The following is a 27,995-nucleotide window of genomic DNA, read 5'->3' as shown; positions in this document are numbered from 1 at the left end:
ACTTATTGACTTTTTCAGTTCCACATGAGAGGTATCCATTTACATACTCAGCCCTCAATTACATTCAGTCTGTCTCCTTAACTCTCGCACAAATTTCCCGCTGTCAGTCAACCCCCCCCTCCCGGGCCTTGCCCATCTCCTCAAACACGTCGATAAACAGTCACTCACCTCCCTCAGTACGGCCGGTTCGCATCCTTGGGCCTCTTCAGCTGCACCTTCAGTCTCTTCATGCCGATCTGGAAGCCGTTCATGGCCTGGATGGCAGTCTGGGCGCTGGATGGGTTGTCAAAGCTCACAAACCCTGAGGAGGGGAGAAAAAAAACAAAGCACAACAAACATTCAAAATGGAGCAAATACATACGATGAGGAAAAGTCTCAATCAAAGGACTTCGACTCACCAAAGCATTTGCTCTGGTTGGTGGCCCGGTCGACAAAGACCTTTGCAGAAATGACGTTCCCGAAGGGCAGGAACATCTGCAGGATCTCCGAGTCGGTGAACTCCTGTGGCAGGTGGTAGATGAAGATGTTGCAGCCCTCAGGACCTGATCGCACGGAAAACCCCCGAGACAAAACAAGAAGAGAAGCGGGAGATTCAGGGACGGCGGTAAATGAAGAACCACTTGAAAAACAGCAACAAAAAGTTAGTTGATATGTGCAATTCTCTTTAAATAAAGTGAAACACACATGAAGCATCTGTCAGTTCAGAACCTTTTCAGAACCATTTATCTTTGTATTTATTTGAACATTATTTTAACATCATAACATAAAAGTCTTGACAAAATCTGAAGGAATAATCTGACTGATTGAAAACACTATTTCTGTGTTACTTTTAATAAACCACAATCTCACTGAATTTGACCATGGCGCTAGAGAGAATTTTCATATGTAATTAATAAAAACATTGAACAGGCTGCTCAGCAGTGAAAGTAAACATCATTTGACCCTATCTTCACACTTCTAGGTAGCCGTCGCACCGCATTTCCACACCACACAGAAATTATTTACAACACAGAAAGGACAGGAACTATAAGACTAGTCAAAGTGTGTTCCGGCACACATGCCTGTGATATCAAATATGTGTAAATTGTAGTACGACGGCGACAATTCCACATCCACGCAGGACGGTTACTGTTTACCTTCTCTTTGCTGCAGCTGCTGAGGCTGCTGAGGCTGCTGAGCCACCAGTGTGGGCTGGTGGGGGAACGGCTGTCCCACCAGGCCGTAGGCAGCAGGGTAGGTGGCTGATGAAGAGGACGAGGAGGAGGAGGAGGAGGAGGAGGAGGAAGAGGAACAAGTGAGCAGAGTGCAGGCAGGCAGGCAGAAAACTGCAGATTAATCTCTCTCTCTGAACAATAACTGACAGAGCAGCCCCCCCCCCCACCCCCACCCCCCACGCAAAGATTTGCTGAGATGTTCTACATGTAATTCGTAATGAGTACACTCTATACTTTTAAAGGTTATTTACAGTCTGGAATGTATGTGCATATTTTGACTTCAGATGCAAATTTATACTTCACGCACACAGTAATGAGTAGTCGGAGGAGTGCAAAGGTAATGTAACCGGGCTTTTTTATTATGTCATATAAAATGTTTTACATTTGCAGCCGCACAGCGGAGAATTCATTTGTGGGAGCTGGAGGTGAAACAATCTGAGCGTTCGTGGTTTGTTTGGTTGCACATTTGAAATAGATGCGAATTTCCCACATTTTCTCTTTCCCCATCAAATGCTGACGGCAACAGCACACGTTAATGCAATCCGTATTTAAAATGTAAATAAAAGGACATTCCATAGCTTATCGCACTGGTGTCATTGACTAAAGCAGTAAACAGTGAAAGCTCCAAAGCTCCCAGGCTCACCTGTATAGTGCTGCATGCCTGTGTAAGCTTGCTGCAGGGGGTCCAGGACGGGACTTTGAGCTGTGACACAGCAAACACATGGTTACCAGCTGCGTAAAGCATGAGAGAAGAATCCTAAATGCTATTTGGGGCACATCATCATGCTCCAAATAACATTTAGTGCTTCGGTTACATATCATTTCCTCTCAATTAGGCCCTCTCTGTTGCGCATGAGAGCAGGAAGCCCGTGAATCTGTGGACGGATATTATATGACAGCAACACGCAGTCATGGTTTTATTCGGACGTCTGTACCTTGATAGGCATGGACTCCGTTGGTGTACAACTCTGTGGCTGACTGGCCGTTGGGGGGAGCCGGCACGGAGGCGTAACTGTTCACGGCGATGGGTGGAGGCAGGGCAGGAACGGGTGTGGCTGCGATGGAGGGTGGAGTGCTGGTACCTGCAGACATTTTGAAGGAAAATACAGAGCCTTCTTATTTGAAGCTTGTTTCCTGCATTGGCTCTAGTATAGCCCATTTCAATAGAAGGTTCTAGAGCTAATCCCAGCTACATAGTTTTCCGAAAAGTTCTTGGATTGTTTTAGAAGAGAAACACAAGGGTTTATGTCCATTGTTTGCATGTTCTGCCTCCACGTGCATGGGTGTTCTTGAGGCGCACTTTAATCAAACAATTCAAAGAACGCTTGTTGGAATAATTGGTGAATTGTCTGTGATGGACTCGCAGTGTGTCCTTGTGTACCCTGCCTTTTCTCCATAGTGATCTGGGATCTGGCTCCAGCTCTCTGCACCATCAGCTTTGATATAATACGGATACAAGGACACAAAAAAAAGTACCTTTGGGTTATGCTGGTGCATGGCAGTAAAGGGTTATTATGAAGGTTCTGTATATCCAGAGCAAAAACACATGATTTTAACAAGTAAAATAACATTTAAAACAAATGATTTTAATACCAAATTTAAAAAAGAAATTGATTTAAAAGAGTTATTAACTTGGTACATGGTGCTCTAAATGAACTATTTTTTCCTGCTCCTTTAAGCTCAGAAGGTAGCATGGCTCATGTCATCATAAAAGCCAGAAAAAGCAAAAACTAAAAAAAAACAACAACAACAAAATAGATGTTTCTAATTTTGTCCTCTTGGGTGCGCCTCTCTTTGTGTATCCATCCTCATATTTCAAACAGAAATCTAATCAAGGCTGGCCTGGGCCAGACATCTCTGCCTCTCATTACCTGAGGACGGGGTGATGGATGCAATCGGTGTGGCAATGATGCTGCTGGGGTTGAGGGCGGCGAGCTGCTGCATCTGAACGGCCGCCACCGTGGCAACGGGAGAGAGGTAGGCCGACTGCGCCACCAAGGCCTGCTGCTGCATCAACTGGAGGGAAAGGGAACAGATGAAGAGGTGGAGGGGAGGATGTTTGATGTTTACCGCTCTCTGTGTGCATCCCCCCCTGAGCATAATCTCATGCTTGAGAAGTGCAGGGACCCAAAACAAACTTTAGAATATGCAAACAAACTGAGAAGTCTCATCGTCACACATTCGGCTGGCGATGTCTGGCGACTGCAGCTGCCTCACTCGCTCCAGATTTTCATTATTGACCAGCTAACGGTGAGATGAGAAAAATTTATTTAATGCAATTATGATGGCACTCAATTTAAAGGGGACATCTGAGCACTGCAACATGACAGAGCCGTCTTTACAAGACGGAGCCTCCAAGTCGCAGCCTCCATTGTTGCAAAACAGAGCCGCCGCTTCACCATGGTCGCATTCAGCAATTATGGCCGATCTATCAGTCTATACATCATGCTGTACGCTCTGCGTCTGGTTTGTGGGGGTTTTTCTCCAGCTTTCATAAATCTTTCTTACATAAAACATTTTAAATTTGGTTTATTGGTAGATTTTTTTTTTTTTGTTCAGCTACATTAGGTCTGCAAAAAAATATATATTTTTACACATTTATCATGAGTAAAAACACTGTCAAATTCCTTTAAGTGTCACAAATTGAACAACTGTAAATGAGGCAAATCTGAAGCCATTTGCTGTGAACGGTCAATTAACTACAACAAAAGCAGCGATTTGCTTTTATGTGCAATTTTTACCATTAAAATGTAGCATTGACGTTAAATTTCTTTAAAGCATATGAAACACATATCAGTGACTGGGAGTTAATCGTGTTGGTTTTTGAGTGTGTGTACACACACACACACACACACACACACACACACACACACACACACACACACACAAACCAATATGGCTTCGGTAGGCTTTGGTTTACTCAAAGAAAACATCAAGTCATCTCAATGCAGTCGATTCTCTCCTGCAGGACCAATTTGCCAGTTGTCATGCGAATGCACTTTGCAGGCAATAAGTATGCACTCAGATGGATAAAGTTACACAGGATGCATCTCATTAGACAAATCTGTAAGGTTCATGATCTCAATCTATTTAGCCTCCCAACAAGGCAAATATGGCTGCTGAGTTAAAATCGCTGACAGGAAAACAAACTAAACTACACTAAAGTAATTTTATCTGTAAGTTACCGTGGAAATAAACTAAAACAAAAAAGATATCGACCTTTGAACAAACGTGTCTGTGTGTTTGTGTATGTGTGTGTGTGTGTGTGTTCCTCACGGCCTGCGTGTAGGCGTTGTAGGCCCCGAGGTGCAGGGTCATGGGACTGATGACACCCAGCTGAGAGGCCACCTGCTGCATCCGCCTGAGTCCTCGCTCCTTCTCGGAATCGGCAAACTTCACCACCAGGCTGGACGAGGCGCCCTGCAGAGGAGACGCGGAGACTCAATGACTCCATCTGTCTGAAGCTTTTCACGTCAACGCGCGTCTCAGCATCCAAAAAAAGAATCAAGATGAAGTCGGGTCAAGACGTGACGCACGGGGCTTTTCACAAACGCAGAGGCTCACCAGCTAATAACAGCAGAATGTACGTCTCGTCTGGCTATATCTTATTGTCTCAGGTTTATCATGTTTTAAAAACTTTATAAAAAATTAGAAATAAAGCATAACAGGATGGTAATGCTTCAACCAAAAATAAGGTGTTCATACTGAGTACATGATTCATACATTCACAGTGTAATCCAGAGGAAAAGACTGCTGCAGCTCAGAGTCCTTAAACCAGGAGTTCAAACAATGAAAAATGATTGGAGGTGTAGTTTGACGCTGAGCCGACTTCCTGAGTTTGCTGTTTTGTGAAAAAATAAATAAATCCCACAATCAAGAATTGCTGATTTGCATGGAGCTCGAGAGGAGTACAATGTAATCTAAAAAAGAAAAAAAGAAAAAAAACCCAACCTTTTCCAAATTCATCAGTCCACAGTCAGATGCAGATGATTTAGTACTGTGTTGGCTCTGTGCAGAGGTGGGCGTCCAGCTAAGGCAAAACTGCGAGTGCATCAGTGAGCGCAACCATTGTGACTGTTTAACATCTACCTTCATGGCTTTGCAACGCTCGGATCAGGGCGCATGGCAGCACGGGGCATTTGCAGGAAACAAGCTGCTGCGCTCCAAAAAACACCAGAAAAACACCGAGCTGTGCACCTAAAGAGCCATGAAGGTCTGCGGTGCTTTTCACAAATGTTGTGTGAAGTGGGAAGGCTAAAGATTAACAGAAGAGGAAAGGTGGTGAGGGTTTTCGCTTTGCAGCCGCTGCACATATTTTCCATGATCATGTCAGGGTGGCAGGTGGAGCTCGGTGAAGGAAAAAAAAAAAAAAACGGATGGTTGAAGTAGTATAACAACTCTAAACTTCCAAGTAAATCCACTGCAGATCCACTTCAAACAAAGAAAATCCACCTTTTGTCGTGACCCCAGTCAGAACCCAGACTTTAACTCAATAAAAGTGTAATGATCTCTTAAGGGTATATCGCTGAAGTGACTCAGCTCTCTGAGGCAGAATGGCTCCAAATACGGCCCTGAATACTGCACAGGTCTGATCCACAGTTACCATCTTTTCTTTTTAAGGTTATAGCAGCCAGAGATGTTGATCAATTATTAAATGCACGGATTCATTTACTTTTCTCTCAGGCACTGTGAATTTTTAACGAGTGCGGACGATAAAGGCATGACAGGCTCTAATTTTCTGTGTTAATATGATAATCTTTGGTGCGTTTGTGTCTGTCTACACTTCTCAATTAGATCAAGATGAAATCGCGGTTTAGGATCAAACAAGGAAGGCCCATTGTAATTCTCTAATAATAATTGATGAATTGGTTATTCAATATTTTTCAGGTCTCAAACCAAAAAATTAACCTGTGTGTGTTTGTGTGTTTGTGTGTGTGTGTGTGTGTGTGTGTGTGTGTGTGTGTGTGTGTGTGTGTGTGTGTGTGTGTGTGTGTGTGTGTGTGTGTGTGTGTGTGTGTGTGTAAACTTACAGGTAAAGTACGGCTCCCATGCAGGGCGTTAATGGCAGCCTGGGCCTCTGCGTTGCTCTGGAACTTTACAAATGCACACCCTACATGAAATGACACACCATTAAGCACGGCCGCACACACACACATACACACACACATACTCACACTCACACACGTGTGACACACAAGCAGCGCACCCAGTATAGCAAAACTACCTGCCTTTAAAAATACATTAGAAGCCGTCTTACATCCAGCGCTTCATCAGTTACCGTGGCATCATTAAACGTGGTCCACAGAACATTCATTGCTTCATCAATCACAGGCCATAAACCACCAAACGCATCATTAGCCATGACCCATAAAACCTATTGCACTATTAGTCATGCCTCATGCAACAAACGCAGAAGAATCTAGCATCTGTGTTTGAACTGTCGGCGGACTTTGATTTACAAGGCAAATATCATTAGCGCTGTTGTTAGTGACAATAGTCGTTTATTTCTATCATGCAACGGGAGCGCGCTGTAGTGCGGGGTACAAATACAAACACTTAAGCAAAGTCAATACCACTTTTACACCTGGAGTCCAGTTACAACTGTCTCTTTCTACGAGACTAAACGGGGTACTTGTTTAAAGGCGTTTCTGGAAATGACGCCGCGAAAACAAAACTTTGACACGGGCCGCATGCAACGCAGTCGACGTCTGTCGTCTGTGGCGACGATATGAACAAATGACACTTTCAGTGTATGACGTTGATGCTGTGCTTTCAAATTTCTTTCTCTTTCTCTTAAATCACATACACATCTGCTGTTAACGTTCCAGAAGTCATTTCTCGAGTGTAATTTGAATATTGATGCAGGTGTTGGAAAATGCTAACAATGTTTTCACTTTCAGCCTCCACTAATACGACTAAAACCCCATAAAAGGCTGTGAAAGTGGTCAAAAGTATTAAAAATGGAGCTTCTCATGACAGCCTGAATTCTAAAAACAAAAAGCTAGATGCTAAAATCTAAAAGTCGGCCCTCACAGGATGCCTGGTATCGTTCCTCCTCCTGATCGATCTACACACTTTCCACAGCAAAGCGGATTATTGGGCACTATGGAGGAACAATCAGGGAGTCATGGGGGACTGTTGTGTTTATGGCTTTCTGATGGAGCGAGCAGAAGCTTTTTCATCATTTTCTCTGGACTATGAGCGCTCTGGAGATATTGCCTCTTTATTACAGAGCAAAACCCACAAGCCTGGGTTTTCTCGGAGTTTCTGTTTTCTGCACTGTGGAGGTTTGGTTTCCATCAGAGGGGCCAAGTCAGCTACGCTTCAAACACAAACTCAGATTTCTCGTGTTTCGATTGTTTAATTTTCCTCTCGAAGAATTCATTTGAGTTCATTTTAAAATCATTTTATAATAGTTTTTAAAGTAAATATTGACTTCTTATTAATCAAATCTCACTTCTATGGACACTTAAATGTACTGGTAAAGTGATGAGAGAGTGATTTAGATTTAATTGATTAGAAAAATTACAAGACCTTGCTGCTTTTTTCATTTAATCATATGAGACTTGGTTTATTATAATTAAGTCCTTAATTACTTTATTTGACTTATTAACAACAATACAACAGAATTTTCTTTAAAAAAAAAAAAATTAAAGTCTTATATTGAAATGCTTTTTACTATTTTAGCTATTTTGGAATAAAAAAAAAAAAAGCACAAAGAGTATTCATGACTTATTTCCAGGTCTGTATGGTAAAAGTGGAAGACCTGAAGAAGATGAAGCTCCATGAAACTTCAAATCAAATCATACATTACCTCTTATTGCATCTATTCAATGACAGGGCGGCTCTCAGGCTCCTTTATTATAGATTCAACTCCCACTTTATTTTCTAGAGGCTCACACTGACTTTATGTTCATGTTTATTCTGTCTTTAGTTAGCGGGGGCTATAGTGACCTTGAACCATTTCCTAAGTTAACATGCTAAAGGTTTAGACTCCCCAGAGATCTTCTTTAGCGAGCTTGAGCCTTGTACCATCTTTGCTTTCTGCGCATTTATGTGACTATTGTATCTCATTAATTTCATTAATCTCTTTGTATTTTCCCGCAGTTGTCTGTGATCACAGAGCTAAAAGTTCCTGACCTGTGGTTCCTGCCCTCATCGGGATAAGTTGATTAGTTTAATGTGAGTCGTTCTGCGTCCCGGTCTTAACCGGATCTGCTGGTGTGTGTTTTTTGTTTCAGTTAAATGGACGTTTTCCTCTCTGTACTTGCTTGTATGAAATGGGTTTTTTCTCCTTTATTGAAATGCTATGTGCCATCAGATAATTGTGTGTATTTGGCAATACATAAATGAGACTGAATTTGAATAAAATGAGTTTTAAATCACTACAATTTCACACTTTTCTAGCAGAGCGATGCTACATACAGCTAATTGTGTGTAGTTAAGACAAAATAAATTGTGAAAATTCATCTTTTTTAGATCAGAATCTGTTATATGTCAGCGACACAATACAGTATGTTGTCACGTCATTTTTGTGTGCCTATTTTCCTGTGAAACATCCTGTTTAATTCTTGATTTTCATAAACGTAAGGCTTCATATTGATTGCTTTGATTGTGACGATTATAGGCTTCTTCAATAAAACATAAGGAAAACGTTTGATCTTAACAGATTTTGTTACTTTGATTTTCATGACTTAGAAGCTGAAAATATAAAGAATAATATAAATAATAAAATCCTGAAATTCATAGCTTAAATTTTTTTGGGGGGGGGATTTTGCTTTGTATTCTATTTGATGAAATGAGTCTTGTGACTATTTATGACGTGACCTTACCTTTGCTGGTCCCATCAGGCCCACGGAGAACCGTGCACTCCTCTATGCTCCCGAAGGGCTCAAACATTTTCCTCACATCTGCGTCCGTCTGCTGTTTCCCCAGCATGCCCACAAACAGCTTCCTGTCTTCTAAGGGGAAGGAGAACGCCAAGGTGGGAGGGAGAACACAGGATCATGTGTGGATGATGTGAGCGAGGCCGAAGAAGGGAGGGGGGGGGGGGGGATTGTTTCACGATGGAGGTGATATGAACGGCGAGGGGGGGGAGGAGAGGGGAGAAGTGCCATGTCACTGTACATGCATGAATAACAGAGGACAACAACAGTGCAATAAGCTGCTCCATAGCAGGACTGTTGGTTCGCCTGCGTTACTCGGCGGCGCCACCAGAGTGCGGCAACATGAGCAGCACAACAAACAAACAGCATCTGGCTGTGACTCAAATGTTTGTCACCCTCTGCGTTGTCAGAGAAGCTGCTCCTTCTGTCCCCGTCTGTGATGGATCAGACCAGTGTTTCTGCATGTTTGAGCCCATTCACTACAAATCACCAACGCCTTACATTCCCGCAGACTTTATTCTCCAGCAGCACACAAAAGGCTGAGAGTCATTGTTTCATTCTACCAGACTATCCGGCCTGCCGCTTCTTTGTGATTATAGCGTGTCATGGAAATCAAGCGCCAGAGAATTACAGCATGCGACAGAGTCACGGTGAACAATGTCGACATCGCTCACTCGCATATGGCTTGACAGTCAGTGGCGTGGACAGACGAGTGAGCCTTGGTTGGAAATCTCGTGCCCGAACGGTAGTCTTATAGACATTATTTATCAGTATGGTGATTCAATGTGGAAGATGGATGTGAAAGGATGAAAAGCGTCACAGTAAAAAGAATAGCATGTAAAATCCTTGACCATCAGGGCAATGCTTTAAGATTCATAACTTTAAGAGTTTCTTGCAACTAAATCAGTTGAAGCTGTGAAAGCATTAAGAGAGCATATTGTGTTGTTTTTTTTTAATGTATTTTCACTCGTCTTATTCAAACAACTAAGGTAGTTAAGTGTCAGCTTGTCAGGGATGTCTTTATAGGGGTATGTGCACCCGGCAGAAGCCTGCAAGACAATGAGGCTGATGACAAATTACAAGCACTTGCATGGACTCGGGCTTGGGCAGCGGTCCGCAGATCTTGAAGCCGGTACACTAAAACACTAAGATAATCTTTCAGACAGCGTATGGGTTTAAAGGGTGGCTTCATAGATCATTTCAGGATGTTTTAGGATATTTTCATAGAGCAAATCATGAAAAGCTACTCTTGATGAGTTCAAAAAATATTGAGAGAAATCCCAAGAATTTGCATAATTGCTCCACTTTACTTTGATTGTGTGCAAATTTATCTCTGCAAGGTGGCCCTAACAGCAGAAATGAAACAGGAGTATTGGATTTCTAATGCCATCTGTGCCCAACAAAGCATGTTATATATGAATTTTAATGAGCTAAAACATATCAAACACGTCCCTCAGGCCCTTGAAATAAGTCTCGGGACAAACTGTTGAAAAGTTGAACCTTCTTCACAGTGGATATTATTATTTGGTCACAGCATGACAATGAGTCACTGTGTACAATACCAGGATCCTAAAAGTGAGGCAGCTAAATAGAATTCAACCATCATTAATTTTATCATCTACACCTGCGCTTCCCACTGTGGGATGTGAAGCTGTGGTGAAACAAATTATTGCAAACAGGATGCCGTTAAAAGAAAAGAAAAAAAAAAAGAAATGAAGATTTGGATTATTCCTTGGATGCCGACTCAGATATCAGAGCGTTTCCAGCAGCAGGACATCCTGAGTGATGCGGCGCAGAGCGCCATTTAAACAAAAAATAACAGCTTAGCATGTGAGACAGAGGAGCTACTGAAGCTCCAGCGAGTTTTGTTTTTCCTCATGTTTTTAGATTGATGTAGCTCAGTGACACCAACCCGTGCCATTAAACTTGGCACTCTTTAAAAAAAACAAAAACAAACAGCAATATATAAATAATTCCCTCCTACTACAGACCTGAGTGCAATTAATTGTCTGGTTTATCTGAAACCGACTTGCAAAGCAAACGCACGGGTCAGAAATGGCGCGAGATGGTTTTTACACCTGTTTGAAAAGCTTTGACTTACACAACTGAGCTCAATAAGGTTAAAACACGAGAGACGGATTGATCATGTTTCAAAGCAAGGGGGATCTTCATTAGAATTTGCGAGAACGTATTTCCAGCAGAGCTGGGCACATCCATGGCAGGTTAATCATGCTGCCTTATGGCTTCAGACGCTGCGCACAGTGTGAAATGTACAGGTGTAGTCGGACAGCATCAAAATATCCAAGCTGACTCTGGAGGGAAGAGCACGTCCTGCACGTTAACTGTGCTCCGATCAGCATCAGATTTTAAACTTGTTCGCCTGGTGTCAACGTGACCAACCTCTTCATGTTGGTGGGCAGCTATTCAATAACCGCATGGCTGTCAAAGCAGGAAGCAGTTAAAACCATGGCTTCATTGGGTCTACTTTATTTGTGCAGTAAAGGGTTAACGACTAAAAACCCTCCTCACACATCACAGTGTCATCACAACCCTAGCAGAGTTGTTAACGCAGATATTTTTGGCGGTCCAACCGAAAAGGCGGGGTGTGATTCACCGGGAGGATGAGGGGATATACTCCTCCTCTTTTCTCCAGTCCCCCCCCCCCCTCCCTCAAGTTTAATTATTTTTTTTACCACAGGGAGAATAAAACGCATCTTCCTAACATGGTGACCAAAACTGCGGAACCATAAAACACGCCATATAAATGTGTTTTAAAAAATTTCAGTGGAACAGGGACGTTGCATCTCGTGCTTCGAGAGTGAAACTCGACTCTGAACACAATTTCCTCTCACAGTGTTGGATATTTTAGTTCCATCATTATCAGAATACTTGAATGATCCCAGAGGGGAGATGACTCAAGTCTTGGATTGTTCCAAATCCAAAAGATCGCTATCAACGTCGTGTTTTAAACTTTATTTATTGTTCTTTTATCTCTATAAACGGCGCCCAGTGTGTGGAGGTGGTGTTTGAACAGGTGCTGTGCGTCCAGGTGGGGACAGGTGTCTCTTACCCCCTCTGCTCTCGCTGTCTGCCGGCTTCACTTGGATCGGACGGTTCATCTGGAAAGACAGCACAGGTCGGGTCAAATACAGGTCAGAGGGAGTCGTGATCAACGCAGGAAAAAAGAACAACAACAAAAAAAAACAAATACATTGCTGAGAACAAAAAACAAAAAAACAGGCAGTGATTTTAATTTCAGTGTGGCATTTAATCAAATTTACTCCCTGCTATTTTTCAAATTGAACAGATTATCTCCATGTGTATTCTGGTTGCTGTAATCCTTCATGTAAATGCTCTGATGGAACAAAACAGGGGGCATGTTTGTGCCTGTATGAGTGTTTATTGTGAATTTGGCCGGCACTCCAGTCGCCTTTATTTACACACTAATTTCCTCTCGTCTCCTCTATTCGGCCAGCTCCACTCCAGCACGCCGCGGCTGACACTGATATGTGCGATATTACATTTGCACTGTCATACAGTCTCTCTTTCTCTCATCACCACCTTCCCTCTCTCTCTTTCTCCCTCTCGCGCCTCTCAGAATCTGCTCTAATCCTGCCGTCTATCGTTCGCTCTCTCTCTCCCTATCACACAAAACCAGGAAAAGCACACACCCACGCGGGATTGGGGAAGTGATAAGATTAAGAACACTCGCCAGCTAATCTGGATTAAAGGAGCACACGGCATTAGAACAGTCAGAGATTTCAGAGCTTGACAGAGATGTAGAGAAGGACACATACGCGGGGTGAGAAAAGGACGTGTAACAGAAAAGAATGATGGGGGAAAAAGGAAGAACTCACAACATGTGAACAATTTAATAACCTTTTTAAATAATTCAGCCAAAGACAAGCTGCTAAAATGCATTACTTCTCCACCCCCCCCCCCCCCCCCACATCTATTTAACTGAAACCCTTATGTGCAATTGTGCACACATCAGTGCCTTGGCAGCTTGTCCTTCAAATGTATAGAGCATGGAAATGGTGAAAAGAGGTATTGAATGAAATGAAGAAAAGAATGAACGAGCGAGGGCAGAAAGGGGAGAAGGGTGGGACGAGGAGGGGTGGGGGGGGTTTAGTGGGGAGGAAGAGAGCATATGGAGGGAAGGGGGAGGGGAGATGATGAGTGGAGGTGTGAGAGCAACAGAGTGACACTGTTAACTGTGGCTTAATGAAGGTCTTAATTATGGAGCGTCTGACATTTCAGCCAGTCACTGATCCCGTGTCACTGATTGATCCGCTCTGATCGGTCACCAGGAGACGCCATCGATCGGTCGCCACCACCCCTGCAGCCAAGGACCGGCATGAGCAAAAACACCGTGGCCCTCGCCGTCGCGTCACCGCCGCCACCAGGTGAAATACCAAAAAGCACCTGCTGCCGAGTCTCCCCGACGCCAGCGTTCAATTGATTGCACCAATTAATGGAATGATGGAGTAGAATGCGGAGCAAAGACTCAAAACCATCATCCAATCAGTCAAGCAAATGGAGGCCCGCTCGTGCAGGCGGTGAATAGCAATTTTAGTTTAAATTATAGGTAAAGTTTTGTGCTGCAGCGAAGATAACATCATGCTGATGAGGCTTGCATGCTAAAAGCAGATGTACCCAGAGTGAGGCGTTCAATAAACATCACTAATGTTATGGTGACAGGATTCATTCATTTTCTCCCGTCTGCTGTTTAACACTTTTTTTCCCCCCTCAGTGGTTTCTTAAGAAATTTGCACACCAGCAACAGCTACTTGTGGAGGTTACACATATGGGAGATTTGACTTTTCTAGCAATGCTGATATTTAAAAACATTTTTTTTTAGGTATATCAGCTCATTTTCCTTTCAACTAAGGATAATTATATAAAACATGCCTTTAACTGAATAATATCATGACACCATCATGAAAAAGAAAGTACTTTTCTATAATAAATTAACTTAACAGCAGGTTGAATTTCACTCCATCTCACTCTGTCTCCCCTAATGTTCACTCCATCCATGGAAAAAAAACAAAAAAACTTTAGGTTGAATCTGAAATCCAAGGTGTTTCAACAGCATCACTTTAGTTGCTCTAAGTTCCCTGAACTCACAGCTACAGGAGGTACAAGCCGTCTCTTATCAGAGCAGACGTCTCAATGTAGGACAGCCAGACTGCAAAGTACATGAAGGTGAACCACCTTAAGACCCAGGGCCCTCTAATAATATCTGATAGTGGACTTTTTTCCCCCACATTAAAATCATGGCATTTATATATGTACACACCTCAACAACAACAAAAATCACAATATTAAAGACAGCAGACTTGACATGGAATTGAAAATATATAACAAACTATTCGGGAACCAACACAGGGACAGCAGACTCTCAGACAAACATCTTGCTCATATTTGCAGCTGATTTACTTCTTTGTTTATAATAGCAGACTACACTTTGTTCAGCTTTTTGTAATCATGTGGATGTTGTGCGGCAGATTGACAATATTTTCAGGAGGTTCAGTCTAGAAGCCTGGATCTTTTCATCATAATGTAGGTAATTTGAAACATTTGTGTATTGCTTTATGACACGCCTAAAGCTATATAATTATAAAATACAAATCAGATTTGAACACTATAGGACACTTTCGTACAGACATTTCTTGCTTCTTGTTGTTTGACTATGACGTAATTCTTCTCACCTTGTCTGCATATATATATATATGTTCTTACTTTAGTGTTTTTACAACCAGTAATGCATTTTATCCTATTTGAGTGGTGGCTATAGTGGTTTTAGTATCATAACTACTACAAAAATGTCTGTTTTAAGCAAATTATTTTAAAGCTGATGATTATGAATACAAAGTAAATTGTCATTTAATGATCAGATCTGGCGACGGGAACGGCTTTCTTTTATCGATAACACAGAAAACATGTTGCAGGTCTGTCCTCTACGGTTGGTATCCCATTTTGTACTTGCTATACGTCTCGAAAAGCAATACACGCTGACAAATTCTCCCATAAAATCGGCAATAAAGCCAGACAGAATCGTTTGAAAGAGACATAAAAGATAATTCACCTCACACTTAAGTGAGGTAATCCGAGCTGATGTAAGAGAGTCATGGCATTAGTTTATGTGGTCATGTTGATTCAGAGAGTATGCCCGAACGATGGTTATTAACAGAAAGTCCCTGGGCCCATATGCTGCCGCTGTATAGACAAACACTGAAGGCCGAGGTGGAGATAAGGAGAAGTACGGCAGATGGCTCGGGAGATTGGGGCTGGAATATATAAGAGGGGAAAACAGTGAGAAGTGGAGGCCATCAAGGCTGTGCCACTTCAGATCGGCTCGGCAACCAGCCCCGAACGCTCTGACGAAGACCACGCTCACATGGCCATCGTCATGACAACCCCCGACGATGATGATGACGACGGCGATGATGATGAGAACCCCACATCAGGTAAACAAGGTTGCTCGGAACACCGTGCCGGAGAGGGAGCAGGGTGAAAAACAAACGAGGAGGACAAAGGGTGCTTCTAGGTCAGGAGATAGAGGGATTAGAAAGAGCGAGGGAGAGGGGAAAAAAAAAAAAAAAAAGGGTGGGGGAGAGGGAAAAAAAAAATTCAAAGACGACAAACACAAGGAAGGAAAAGAAAGGGAAGATGGAGGGAGCGATTTTGCCTGTTGAATGTTGACGCTGCCTCGAGAGCAGATGCAGAAGCGGGGAGAAAAATATCTCGCTCTAAGCCTCAACCACTAACGCACACTTTACAGTAATTTGCTCTTCCCTCCTCCTCCTGTTGCTCCCCTCCCCTCCCTTTTCTCTCTTAGGCTTGTTTACAAAAACAGTCCCATACTGCGCGCAGACAACACACAGGAAAAAAAAAAAAACTAAACGTGCCTGATCAACAACTCATTTTACCTGTGTGTGTTTTTGCTATTTGATTTATTGTTTTTCGCCGTCTCTCCCCGAGCACACGGTCTTCAAACACACCGATATTATAGAACAGGGATGGGCAACTTTCATCATTGTGAGGGGCACACAAATGTCATTGCATATGTGTGTGTGTGTGTGTGTGTGTGTGTGTGTGTGTGTGTGTGTGTGTGTGTGTGTGTGTGTGTGTGTGTGTGTGTGTGTGTGTGTGTGTGTGTGTGTGTGTGTGTGTGTGAAGGGGGGGTTTAATCTGTATAAATAATGCTTTAAATTCGACGAACATTCCCAGAACATTCTCATTGCTATCGGTTTCAGCCACGGTTGAAGGCACCTTTCTCCTCCCCTCACCTATGAAACCAATAATTCATGGAATCTTGGAAATCGGCTTGGGGGCCCCAGATGATGAGTATGGGGGGGGGGGGTTGCATGCGGCTCGTGGGCCGCCTGCTCCCCGTCACAGCTGTAGACATGCAGCCACAGAGTGAAAACGCACAATACTCAGTCTGCTCCCGTCAGTCACAGCGACATGAGCACACATCCGCACATACTTAATCTTTTCTTTCTGCGATGCCGCGGGGGATTTCACCAGGGATTATGAGATATTAAATGCATAGATTATCCAATCAAATCACAGCCCGACCCTTTCGCCTTGATGCATGGCCCTCCCCCACTCAGGAGTGGCACTCACTACCACATAAATGCATTTGTATCCACCACAGCAGCGGTTTTTAAAGTGTGGCGTGTGCCTGGAGGGGGGGGCACTAGATAACTTTGGGGGGTGGGTTGGGAAAGGAAATATAACAATAATCAGGCAGTTGGCAAGTATGCTTGACACAGAATGGTTTTATTTTCAGTATCTACAGTGAGCAGAGAGAAGGAGGCATGACAAGTTAAAAATTAGGATTTGCATAAGCTGGTTCTCATGCTGCACCCCCCACGGTGTGTGATTTACAAAGGTGTGAGCTAATGAATTTATGGGAGAAAGTCAAAAGAGCCAGCATCAAGATAACTATTAATTTAGACTTTGGCACAGGAAATGCCACCCGACACATCATATAAGGAGGATGAACCAAAAAAAAAGGCAGGTAAACCTCGGATTAAAGTGTTTCATGTTCTCTGAGGTGGGCTTATCCGTTTTAAAATTTGTGCTCCAGCAACATAAATGCGTTTGAGATCGAGGGGCGTTGAGCGTCCATGTGAGTAAAGCATATGGATGATGACATTTTTTCCTCGCCTTTCTATTATGAATCGCAAAGCAGATGATTATCTCTATACTTCCAGCTCAGCGGAGCCGGTGCTGTTAAATCTCCAGACTGCTTTTGCTGCTGCCGCTGCTGTGCGAGGGTGACACATTTATGCCGCCTGTTTTCTCTCCAATTTCAATCCATTCTACTTGTCTGCCCTAAAAAAGCAGCTACTCTGAATGGTAAATATATCAGCAGAGACCATCACCCCGACTCTTTCAAGACCATTTACACCATGGAGGCAGAGCTCGAGGGGTGGAGGGAGGGGGGAGGGGGAGGGGGAGGGGGAGGGGGAGGGGGAGGGGGGGTTGTGTTGGGTTTGGTTAGGTGGGGTGGGGTGGGGGTGGGGGGGGGGGGCACAAAGACAATTTTCCATCCTTGCCTTGCCTCCGCTCCATCACACAGCGCTGGTCATTGCATCGTGCTGGTCGCCTAGCAACCTGGCATCCCTCGTCCCAGCCGTCTCCAGGCAACGAGACCTGCGACCGTAATCAACCTGCCACCCCCCCTCCTCCCCCCTCCCCCTCCCCCCCTCCTCCTCCTCCTCCTCCTCCCCCCCCCTCCTCCTCTTCCTCCCCCCCCTCCCCTCTGTTCCTCTCCCATCTCTGCTGCTTTTGCTCCCTCGCTTCTCCATCCACCGCCTTCTCATCGCAAAATGCACTTACGCTTGAGACACACTTGTGAATTCACCTGGGGGGGAAAGGAAGCAACACAGGTGGAAATTGGTATATTCACAGACAACAACGGGGGGAGAAAAAAAGAGGGAGGGAATGAAGGAAAGAATGAAAAGGAGATAAATGGACGCAAATGATTATGCGCTCGCACAAAGAGTTGGAACAAAGGGCAGAGACAGAATAGCAGACGTACACAAGTACGGACTGTGAATGTTTCTCCACACACACAACACACACACACACACATACACGCACACACCACACACTACACAAAGAGGAGAGAGACTCAACCCTCCCCTGAATCCAGCCACTCACTAAATCAATCAAACATAAAGAGACTGACAGCACAATGCCTGTACAGTTCAATAATATTTAATCAATGTCCCAGTCTTAAGTGTCAAAGCTGCTTTTCAGTGCCAAAGCTGCTTCCCCGTGTTGTCTCCTGCTCTTACAGGGTTCACTAGTCCGTCCGGCTTTAAGGCGAAGCTGACAGCTCTCAGGGCTGACGCTCAGCCGTTTTGTCAGACAGCCAACAAAAATCCTTCAAAGTGAAGAAACTGAATATCAAAGAGTAAATTTCTAACAACACTTGGGTTGACTTCCAATTGTTTTTGGGGTTTTTTTGTTTTTTTTTTCTCTTCTGACTGTTAAATATTCATGTCAAGTGTTGTTTGACTCGAGTCAGTAGAGCAGAGAGGGGAAAGAACTGAATCACGGGCACATTTTTTGGTGTATGTGTGCGCGTACAGAGGGGGGGAGGGCCGTGTCCCACATTTCGCATAACAGTTTACACGCATTAAAAAGCACCACAGTTCGTGTATTTGCCTGCTCATTAGATAATCGGTGCCGCACCGAAGTTCAAAGTGCCTAATGAGTTCTGAGACAACAGCTTCCCTCTATTTTAGTGAGTTTGGTCTATACTACACCCCCAATACCCCCAACACCCCCAAAAAACAGCCAATTTCTCAGTAACAGATGTCTGTGTTTAAGCTGATAAACACACTGCCTCAGTGCACCTCCAGCCCCCTTCACCCTCTCTGCCATTATATCAAACTTTCATTCATTTCTTTCTCCCCTCCCCCAAATCAAATCATTATTTCCCCCCCTTCTTCATTTATCCAATTCCTCTGTAGTTCACACCCATTTACCACCTCCGCAAATCCAATCTGCATCCATCATTACAGTCGTCCCGGAGTGACGTACAGAGGACGAGCCATTTTTTTTTCTTCCTCTTTTTGTCAGTCATCATAGCCTGTCCTGCGCCATCCCCACAGCACATTCATATGCATGCATATGTAAATGAATGGACGCATGAGCGCACACTTAACTCCAGATAGATTCATCAAGTGAGCACATTCGCTGCGAGGCGCGCTAATTGCGATCATCACCATCCACACGACGAGCAGACATCAAGATATAGGTTACATATGGATGCGAGGCTTTATCTGCTCGCTGTCAGAGGAATGGAAGGACGTGTCACGGGTCACGTGCTCATGTTCATGTCATAACAGCTGTCAGTGGAACCAGCCCCAGCACCGACTTTGTGTTTTTGTCCCCCACCACCCCCCCTCTTATTTGTCACTTTTCTACTCTTTTACTCCACACTGTATTAAGGTGTGAAAACCTAACAGGTATATGAGAAATCACCAACATCCCCCCCGCAGTCGTTCATGTGTGTCTACAGCAGCATGTTTGCTTAAACATTACGGGCACAAATTACAACATTCTGCTCAACTACTTCCTATCTCATATCCTGCATGCGTAAAAAGCCTGGGCTATATTTAGCATATGCATTTTTTTTTTTTTCTCAGACTATTGACAAAACCCCTCTGTCTGCACCGTCTGAGTCCTTATGTCTGAGTAAATGTCAGGCTTAGTCAGATGTTCCTCTCAAAGAGGGCTCTTTCCTCTGGTACTGCAGCTTAAACATAGAAGGCCTCGCAGCACAGATTTCACTTCTCGCACACACTGCAGATAGTGAATGAAGAAACCTGAGAGGAGCCCATAATAAACTCTGCAAACTTCCACCCATCCATATCTTTGGACGTGTACTCTCCACGGAAACACACACGCGGAAGCAAACAGACAGGCACACGCACACGCACACGCACACGCACACGCACACGCACACGCACACGCACACACACACACACACACACACACACACACACACACACACACACACGCACACACACCCTTCATTAAACTGTGTTAGAGCGAACACCTGCCCTCCCTTCCCCCATGCAAATATTCACATAAACAGCTACTTTCTCACTTGGGGCACAGTCTCACTATTAAAGTCACATATTATAATTAATAATTTTAGATATTAGGTTTTAAATGAACGGTGAGGCATTGTGGCAAATATTCATTTTAAGTGTTGATGAGCAGTCATATATTTTGTGACTACTGAAGCAGATATGAGCTTCAGGACGGCAGCAGACCATTTATTTTCCTCTTGTATTAGAGGGGGAAGTGATTTTAAATAGATGCACTAATTCACTTTCCTGTCAAAATTAGATTGGGAAGATCAATATGGTTTTGTGGAGAATATATGAAGCGCAGGTGACAGCTGGTTATCTTGGTTTGACGTAAGAGGCTGAAAACAGGAGAGGAAATGTTAATCTGTGAGCTGCTGAAGTGTTGGGAGGCAGATTTTGGTACCTCAGCTCAGAGTCACACTGTTTCCCTTCTTTTTTCGGTCTTTAATAACTTCTGAGGGAATGGTGGTATCCAGTTCTTGAGCTGCCGAGTGCTTTACAATCATCCATAGTCAGCAGGCAATTCATAATATGTTGTTTTTCCTGTGTCGCACGGGATAAAGTCTTGAAACTACCTCTGAAAAAAGAAAATGTGACAGAAAAGTTTTCCCCAGCTAGCTCCGGATCTTTCTCTACATCAGCCCCCAAACACTTATTTGAACCTTCAGCTCGCAACACTATGTTCCGTGTGACATTATTTTACTGAGCTTCACATGTTTCGCTGTTACTCAAAACCCTGAGCCTTGTCTTCACCAATCCTGCTCCAACACGATATAAAAAGAAGACTTAAGACTGGCTTTTATCATTTTATGGTAGAAAGCAGATGAAAGAGAGTGTCCACCGTTATGACAGCAGCCTCGTATTTACTGAACAGAAATTGAGGTTGTATTGATCTCCCCCATTCAGGGAAGCTTACTTTTTGAATTGTGAGATTATTTTCAGACAGTTATGCTTAAAGTTACAATTAGGCAATTTTTTTTATTAGAACTGATATGAATCATCAACCTAATGTGAAGAAACAACAACAGAACGCTGCCTCAAAGATTTCTACGTGTCTGTCAAAACAATCGCAATGCATCCACTGTTGTAACACCACTTATTACCACAAGATGGTGTCACGAGTCACTCACGTTTCTCTCCGTGCTCAACAGGAGAGAAACAAGCAGCAGATGTGAACATTAGTGTAAAGTAATGCTTTGCTAACTGAACAAGACTCTCAAGATTCTCAGATTTTGGCCGTCTGGGATGAAAGGATTGTGACGATGGTTTTATGCCGTCAAATCTGGGGTCTTATGTCAAAGAGCAGGAGTCCATGCAATAGAGATAACCTGAGCGTTGAATGTAGATGAGGTACAGTGAAACATTTCACCTTAAACAAAACTCAGTCTCATAACCAACACTATGTATTCCATTTGCTTGCTTAACAAAATGCGTTTTTCCATAACTGTAGTTGTTTACAGGATTTTTAATGAGAAAGATTACAAACTAAAAAGTGTCTCTTCTCTATGAATAAATTCGTATAAATTATTGCCTTCCAATGAGGTTGATGCCCTGTCCACATGTTAAAGCGCCCTTGAGCAAGACACTGAACCCCAAATTACTCCCAGTGGAGTTGGACCACCTTCCATGGCAGCTGCCACGGTTGTTGTGTGAGTGTGTGCCAGAATGGGTGAATGTGACTACAAAGCACTTTGACACTACGGAGGCAGCGATTTGACGTATTTAAATACGTTTCTATGAAAAGAATATGAGTGTTATCACTTGAAAAGGATTTTTATGGTTGTGAGAGAAATAGCTATTTCTCAGATTAATCACAACTTTCCAAAGCTCAAAGTCCTAAATCCAAATAAACTTGACTATGGTAAAATAAATCTAACAGAACAGGGGATATGCACATTAGAAATTAATGAATAACAAGACAAATTACTTTAAAGCGGTTCTGCATTTTTATCATAGTTCTGAATCAGCTTTGATCTTCGTCTTTCCAGTAACACTTTCAGCTCATTGCCGGTGTGTTTATTTACTGCAGTTGAATGAATGCTTCAGTGTTTTAAAGGCTGCCTTGTAAAAAAAAAAAAAAAAAAGGCTTCATTTAATGGTGCATAATGGAAATGTTATTGTCTGTATGAGCCACACAACAGCTGACCGGGCCAGACAAATGGCCTGAGACAGTACAGAGATGAAGCGATAAGAACGGAGGGGACATGAGTACAAGATGTCCAAGTAGGACAGAATGAGTGCAGCTCAGGAGGAGAATCTTTTCTCTCTCAGACCTCCATTTCCACACTCACTGTGAATCTGCTTTAATGCTCTTGCCTTTCTCTCTCTCTCTCTCTCTCTCTCTCTCTCTGTCACCCTCCCAACTCTGCCATTCTCTCACTTTCTTTCCTCGCTTTGAGCTGAATGTGCTTTTGACATTCTCCGTCCCCCTCTCACTCGGAGTCGGACTCTCTCACCTGAAATTAAACACAAGGCCAGGTGCCACTCTGATACAACCATCTGCTCGCCCCTTCTCGACTTCTTTCTCTTTCGCTCTTTTTCCTGCTTTCTTCCATTTCATTGTGAGCAAGGGGAGAAAAAAAATCTGTATAACAGCAAGGTTAAAAAAAAAAGAAAAAAGAAGAAGATATATAGGGCCTCTTTCTTTTTCTTTTTTTTTTTTCTCCAGAAAAGAAAAAAAAATGCTACAAAATAAAAGAGAGTTAATGACATCTTTCAGCTTTTTCCACATTCAGGTGTGCTTTCATTTAAGCTCTCTCTTCGGTCCTGTAATTGCTATCATGTTATTTCTTTTGTACCACCCTGGCCATGAGATGCCAAAGTTAATTATTCTTTGGCAGTGCAGGTGCAATTAGATGACAATTACACCACAGCTGGTGGCAGGGGTGGGAAGCAGATCTTGTCCGTGTGGGCGTGCACGGAGCTAATAAGATGGTTTTTGTTCTTTCTTTTCTTTTCTTTTTTTATCCCTTTTCTCTTGGCGAGGGCGGGGGAGAGGGGCGGTGGGGGCAGGGAAGGATTGGCTGAACACGGGAGGGTTTAGCTTGTTCCATACGGCTTAGAGGTAAGAGGTTGTGAGGTGGAGAGCCGTTAGGAGCAGAGACACGAGGGGGGCGAGGGCTTTAGCAGGAGGCACGTCGGGCCCTGCGCTGATCTCCGGCGAGAGGTCAGCAGGGTCACCGTACTGTCACGCTAACAATGGGATTTCTTTTTGTTGCCACTCTTAATACCGCCGTGCTCCCCCCCCCCCCAAACCGTGTCAGTGACCCCGCCCCTTGCCCATGATGACAGTGTTTTAAAGCTTTAACTGTGAGTCTGTTGACAGGAACTTTAATATTTTATACAATTATAGAGTCACATGTTTAGTTCGGACGTAGGTTGAGCTTTAAAAACGTGGCATCTGGTCTCTGTGCGCCTCACAGAAACAAGAGTACAGCATGAGTCAATTTCTGTGCCCGAAGGAACAATCTACACTAATTTCCTCATGTGAATCATAATTAGATTTTGTTGAAACATTTTTTTCTGAGAACCTAATGAAACACAAGCAGTTAAAAAGTGCATATATGTACGGAGGTACAACGCCAACAGAATGTGTTGGATAGATTTTTTCCTCTTGCTTTTGCTGTGTCCATATTTATTGAAAGCCAATTTTAAAATGTAGGAGGTGGTTGTATAGGTAAAAGCTGCTCGTGGTGTAAAAATGATGAACAAAAGAATGATTTCTTTCGCAAAAAGCAAGCGCTTGCACAATAAAACATACAAGAAGGTTGCGCAACGTTACAACAGTCAATATTATAGAAGGTACCGATCCAATCAAGGTGTTGTAGTCCTCATACAAACATGCACTCATATTTTCTAATAGTATTTCAATGTGAATACAAAACAGTTCAATCTTTTATCAACATTAAGTGTGCGAGGTTACAATATCAAACACAAAAATATTCACTTTGCTATTACATGAGGCAAACAAAAAAAAAACCTGATATTCATGTTTGATTGGAAAAAGGCAGGAAAAACTATTGATTAATTGATTTGCCGTCAATCAGCTAGTTTGAAAAATGAATACATTTCAAAAGCATTTTCGCCAACATCATTTTTCAAATGGTGAGCTTAGGGGCCTATCTTGTTTTTCTTTTTCAAAAAATTTAATAAAATAAAACAATCCTAATTCTTTGTTTCAAGCCCTGCTTCTTCTGTTTTCGCTTAAAATAAATAAAATAAAAAAAAAAAAAAAAAAAAACTACAGTCATGAATTGTCATTCAGGCGAACAGGGGGGGGGGAGTGAATGATGTAGATTTCAACCAAAATAACAAAAAAGGAAACAGGGGTAAAGCCTTGTTAGTAAAAGAGGAAGCAGCAGCAAGTCTGGGAGCACACTCTGTCTCAGTAATTCCTTGCCTTGTCGCCTTGTCTCCCATATAGTTGGTTATTATAGAGACGCGGCTGTCATGTCATATTTAGCTCTGGAAATGTCATTTGGCAGCACACCTGCTGCCTGGCTATGCTAATAAAGCTAGGTTTAACTTTGATTAGAATTCAGAGGGAGAGATGGATGGAAAGAGAGGGCGAGAGGGGAGCGAGAGAGGGGGGAGAGAGAGGGGGGGAGAGAGAGAGAGAAGGGGGGGGCATAGACGCAGACGCGGAAAGGAAGAGAAACATCAAAGAGAATAAGAAGTGGCAAAGTCACTCCGGCAGCGAGCCTCATAGCTGTCTCTCTCGACCCGTGACATGTAGCGAGATGACTCATGCCTTAAGTGGATGTATATGTCTGGATGCATCACATATGAAACATAAGAGGGAGAGCAGCCTCTGACCTTTATTGGTGCATATCAGCTAAAGGGGGAAGTCAACCCCGCACGTCAAACTCGGTTAATTTTCCTGTGTCACAGTGCATCCACGTGTGAGTGTGTGTGTGTGTGTGTGTGTGTGTGTGTGTGTGTGTGTGTGTGTGTGTGTGTGTGTGTGTGTGTGTGTGTGTGTGTGTGTGTGTGTGTGTGTGTGTGTGTGTGTGTGTGTGTGTGTGTGTGTGTGTGTGTTCAGATCGCCTCGCCTGCCAGTTACTCTGTTCCTTTTATATATATAGATGTAAGCCACAGAAGAAGAAGGGGGGGGAAAAAAAGAAAATAGAGCCACACACTCACCCCTGGTAGTGTCTTCTGCTCGTGCAGCGCGTTCTGGGCTTTGAGGGCAGACTCACGTGCGCAATATGTCAGGAAGGCACATCCTGCAGACAAATGTTCAGACGTTCATATGCTTTATATAACATCTGACTTGACGGCGTCATGTTATCGCATCTCCCCTCGACGCATGCAGACAGAAACATTACTGTCCCATTATGGAAGTGCCATGTGATATACGCGTGTTTTGTGGCATTGAAATGATGCGGACTGACAACAATTGTGTGTTCGGATTTCCTCAATACGGCCCAGGACTGAACTCACAAGCAAATGGAAATGGAAACAATGAACACCTGTCACTCTGTTGAGTCGCTCAAATGATGTATGGGATTATTAAAACATAATATCTGCCGACTATACAGACACAAGCAGTCTGAATGAGTATTTAATATCACGCTGTTCAAGCAAAATGTATGCAGTCCCACATAATAGAGAAAGGCCTTCATTAACCTTTAGGGCGACCACAAATCATGAATATGTAAATATATGCAGAAGAGGTGTTATAGGTGTTAGCGGACTGATACCACCTGGCCCATACGTCTCCCAAATGACTGATGGTTCGTGTGGATCCAGAAAGGCCTTTGTTTTGCTGTGCTCAGATTTGCATTAGAAATGACAGTAAGGATCATTGTTTAGCTTAGATCACTTTCTCAAGCTTCAGTCCATCTGTCAAACAGGATTCGGAGCCCGCTGAGATTCCTCTTCCAAAAAAAAAAAAAAAAAACAGAGGCCCACTTTCACCATGCGAGCGAGATTGGTGGCAGTGGGTGGTAACCCACACTTTTAAACTGATTGATATCGCCACGGGAAAGCAATTATTGACTGACAAAATACTCTTTTCGAAGATTGATCTTACACTTCTACCTCTTTGTTGATGATCATTTAGCATCATGGAGAGCCCTGACCAACAATTGAAACTGTAAAACTAGTGCTCCTAATGTTATTACAGTCCAGGCTGGAAAATCTGACCAACATGTTATTACATACGCGGATTTAGTCTGACTAAATTTGTCTGTCGAGCACAAACATAGAGAAATACTTATAAATCTACGATGTAGCATTGTGGATTAAGTTTGTGCTCCATCTTGTTTGACAATATTACTGTTGTTTCTAAACCTCGATTGCTGTTGTACAAGTTGGCAATTTCCACAGAAGACTGATTCGGGCGGATTGGTTTTCAATCTAATGTTTGCTTCGTTCTCGACCTCGTAATTGCTCAGGATGCTAAATCTAACATCCTATCAATGTACCTGAAAAAGGATCGCAATGGTGCAATACAATGAGGCATATAACTGAAATATACGACAAACGGCACTCTACGGTTTTTAAACATACACATAGCACGAGTAAAAGGTCGCATTTGGCGTACTTCTTTGTAAATAATACCGCACAGTACATCAGAACAGTCGTAAACAAATCTGTATAGGAAATCTTTAGGGAAAACTGGAGCTGCTTTGAAGAACATTTTAACAAGAAAGAGTCAAATCGGTGCAGTTTTATGCCACTTTGAAATCGATGCGACTGTCTAGGTGATGTAATTGTGCATCTTAAAGCAGACTCCAATTATTTTGTAGAATAATCCTCTATTAACCCCTGAGAGTGAAAATGCACCATGTCTTCAGTGAGTGCCCGATAAAGAGCTGATGAAAAGAAGAAGAAAAAAAAAAAAGAAAAAAAAAGCATGATCAGCCCCATTACAATATCTTTTTTTAACATCTTTCGTGATGGATTATTTTCTGAGGGAAGGACACTGTCTATAACCAGTGAACAGACCACCAACCGTGCATCAGATTACCTCTTTAAGTCGGGGGTACATTGGGTGTTTGGTCTCATGGGGGTCTTTAAGGATGTTTCAAAGTGACATCAGCTCAATGAGAAGCTACTTAACCTCACTCATATTTACTGGAAATTCAATCAAGCGCTGGAGGAGACGTAGGAGAAACTGCTGGGATTACAAGCTTTCCTGTCCCCACTTTCCCTCAACGTCACACAAATTAAAAATCAACACTACCCCCCCCCCCCCCCTCACCCCCCACCCCCACCCTCCCACACCCCTATGCTGGGCTTTCAGAGATTTCCTGCTCCTTACCTTTGTGCATCCCCGTGTATTTGTCCTTTATCACCGTCAGCTCATAGATTTTGCCAAACTGTTCAAAAATGGGCTTCAGATCCTTCTCTTCCAGGTTTCGGGGTATCTGCCCGATGAAGAGCTTGATTGCATCAGGCTCCTTCATTGAGAAGTCTGGAGAGGAATAATAACACACACACACACACACACAAACACAAACACACACACACACACACACGCACAGAGAGTGGAGGCGGTCAGGAGGAGCAGACAGGAGCCTGCAGGCTTAAATTCACACTGCACAGGAGGTGCAAACAGGAGGCCGGGGATGGAGGTGCAGATGGGAGCGTTCAGTGGGAATGGGAGGCAGAGATGATTCTTTCTGCTCCCTTAGAGACGTAGTCATGCAAATACTCCAGTCTATTTCAACAGTGACTGACACATTCATCACAAAGCAACGCACCCCAGTGAGTACACAACATGGATCACTATATACAGGCATGTATGCATGTATGGATGAAAACGC

The 27,995-nt window shown here is 43.3% G+C and overlaps 1 protein-coding gene across 1 annotated transcript; it reads right to left on the bottom strand.

Moving 5' to 3' along the window:
• Positions 1–173: 173 nt before the first annotated feature.
• On the bottom strand, positions 174–27,635 carry celf3a (cugbp, Elav-like family member 3a; the record flags this gene model as incomplete). The annotated part of the gene is made up of 11 exons (XM_080516195.1): positions 174–301; positions 399–542; positions 1,137–1,241; positions 1,858–1,917; positions 3,086–3,230; positions 4,491–4,634; positions 6,245–6,324; positions 9,047–9,175; positions 12,171–12,219; positions 25,366–25,448; positions 27,491–27,635. The coding sequence occupies 11 exons, from the start codon at positions 27,633–27,635 to the stop codon at positions 174–176; spliced, it is 1,212 nt and encodes a 403-aa protein (XP_080372321.1).
• Between the last annotated feature and the right edge of the window lie 360 nt (positions 27,636–27,995).

Source organism: Blennius ocellaris (genome assembly GCF_963422515.1).
Source record: "Blennius ocellaris genome assembly, chromosome: 20".
Taxonomy (NCBI): Eukaryota; Metazoa; Chordata; class Actinopteri; order Blenniiformes; family Blenniidae; genus Blennius; species Blennius ocellaris.
The sequence above is the reverse complement of the archived record's forward strand: the minus strand, read 5'-3'. Positions and strand labels throughout refer to the sequence as shown.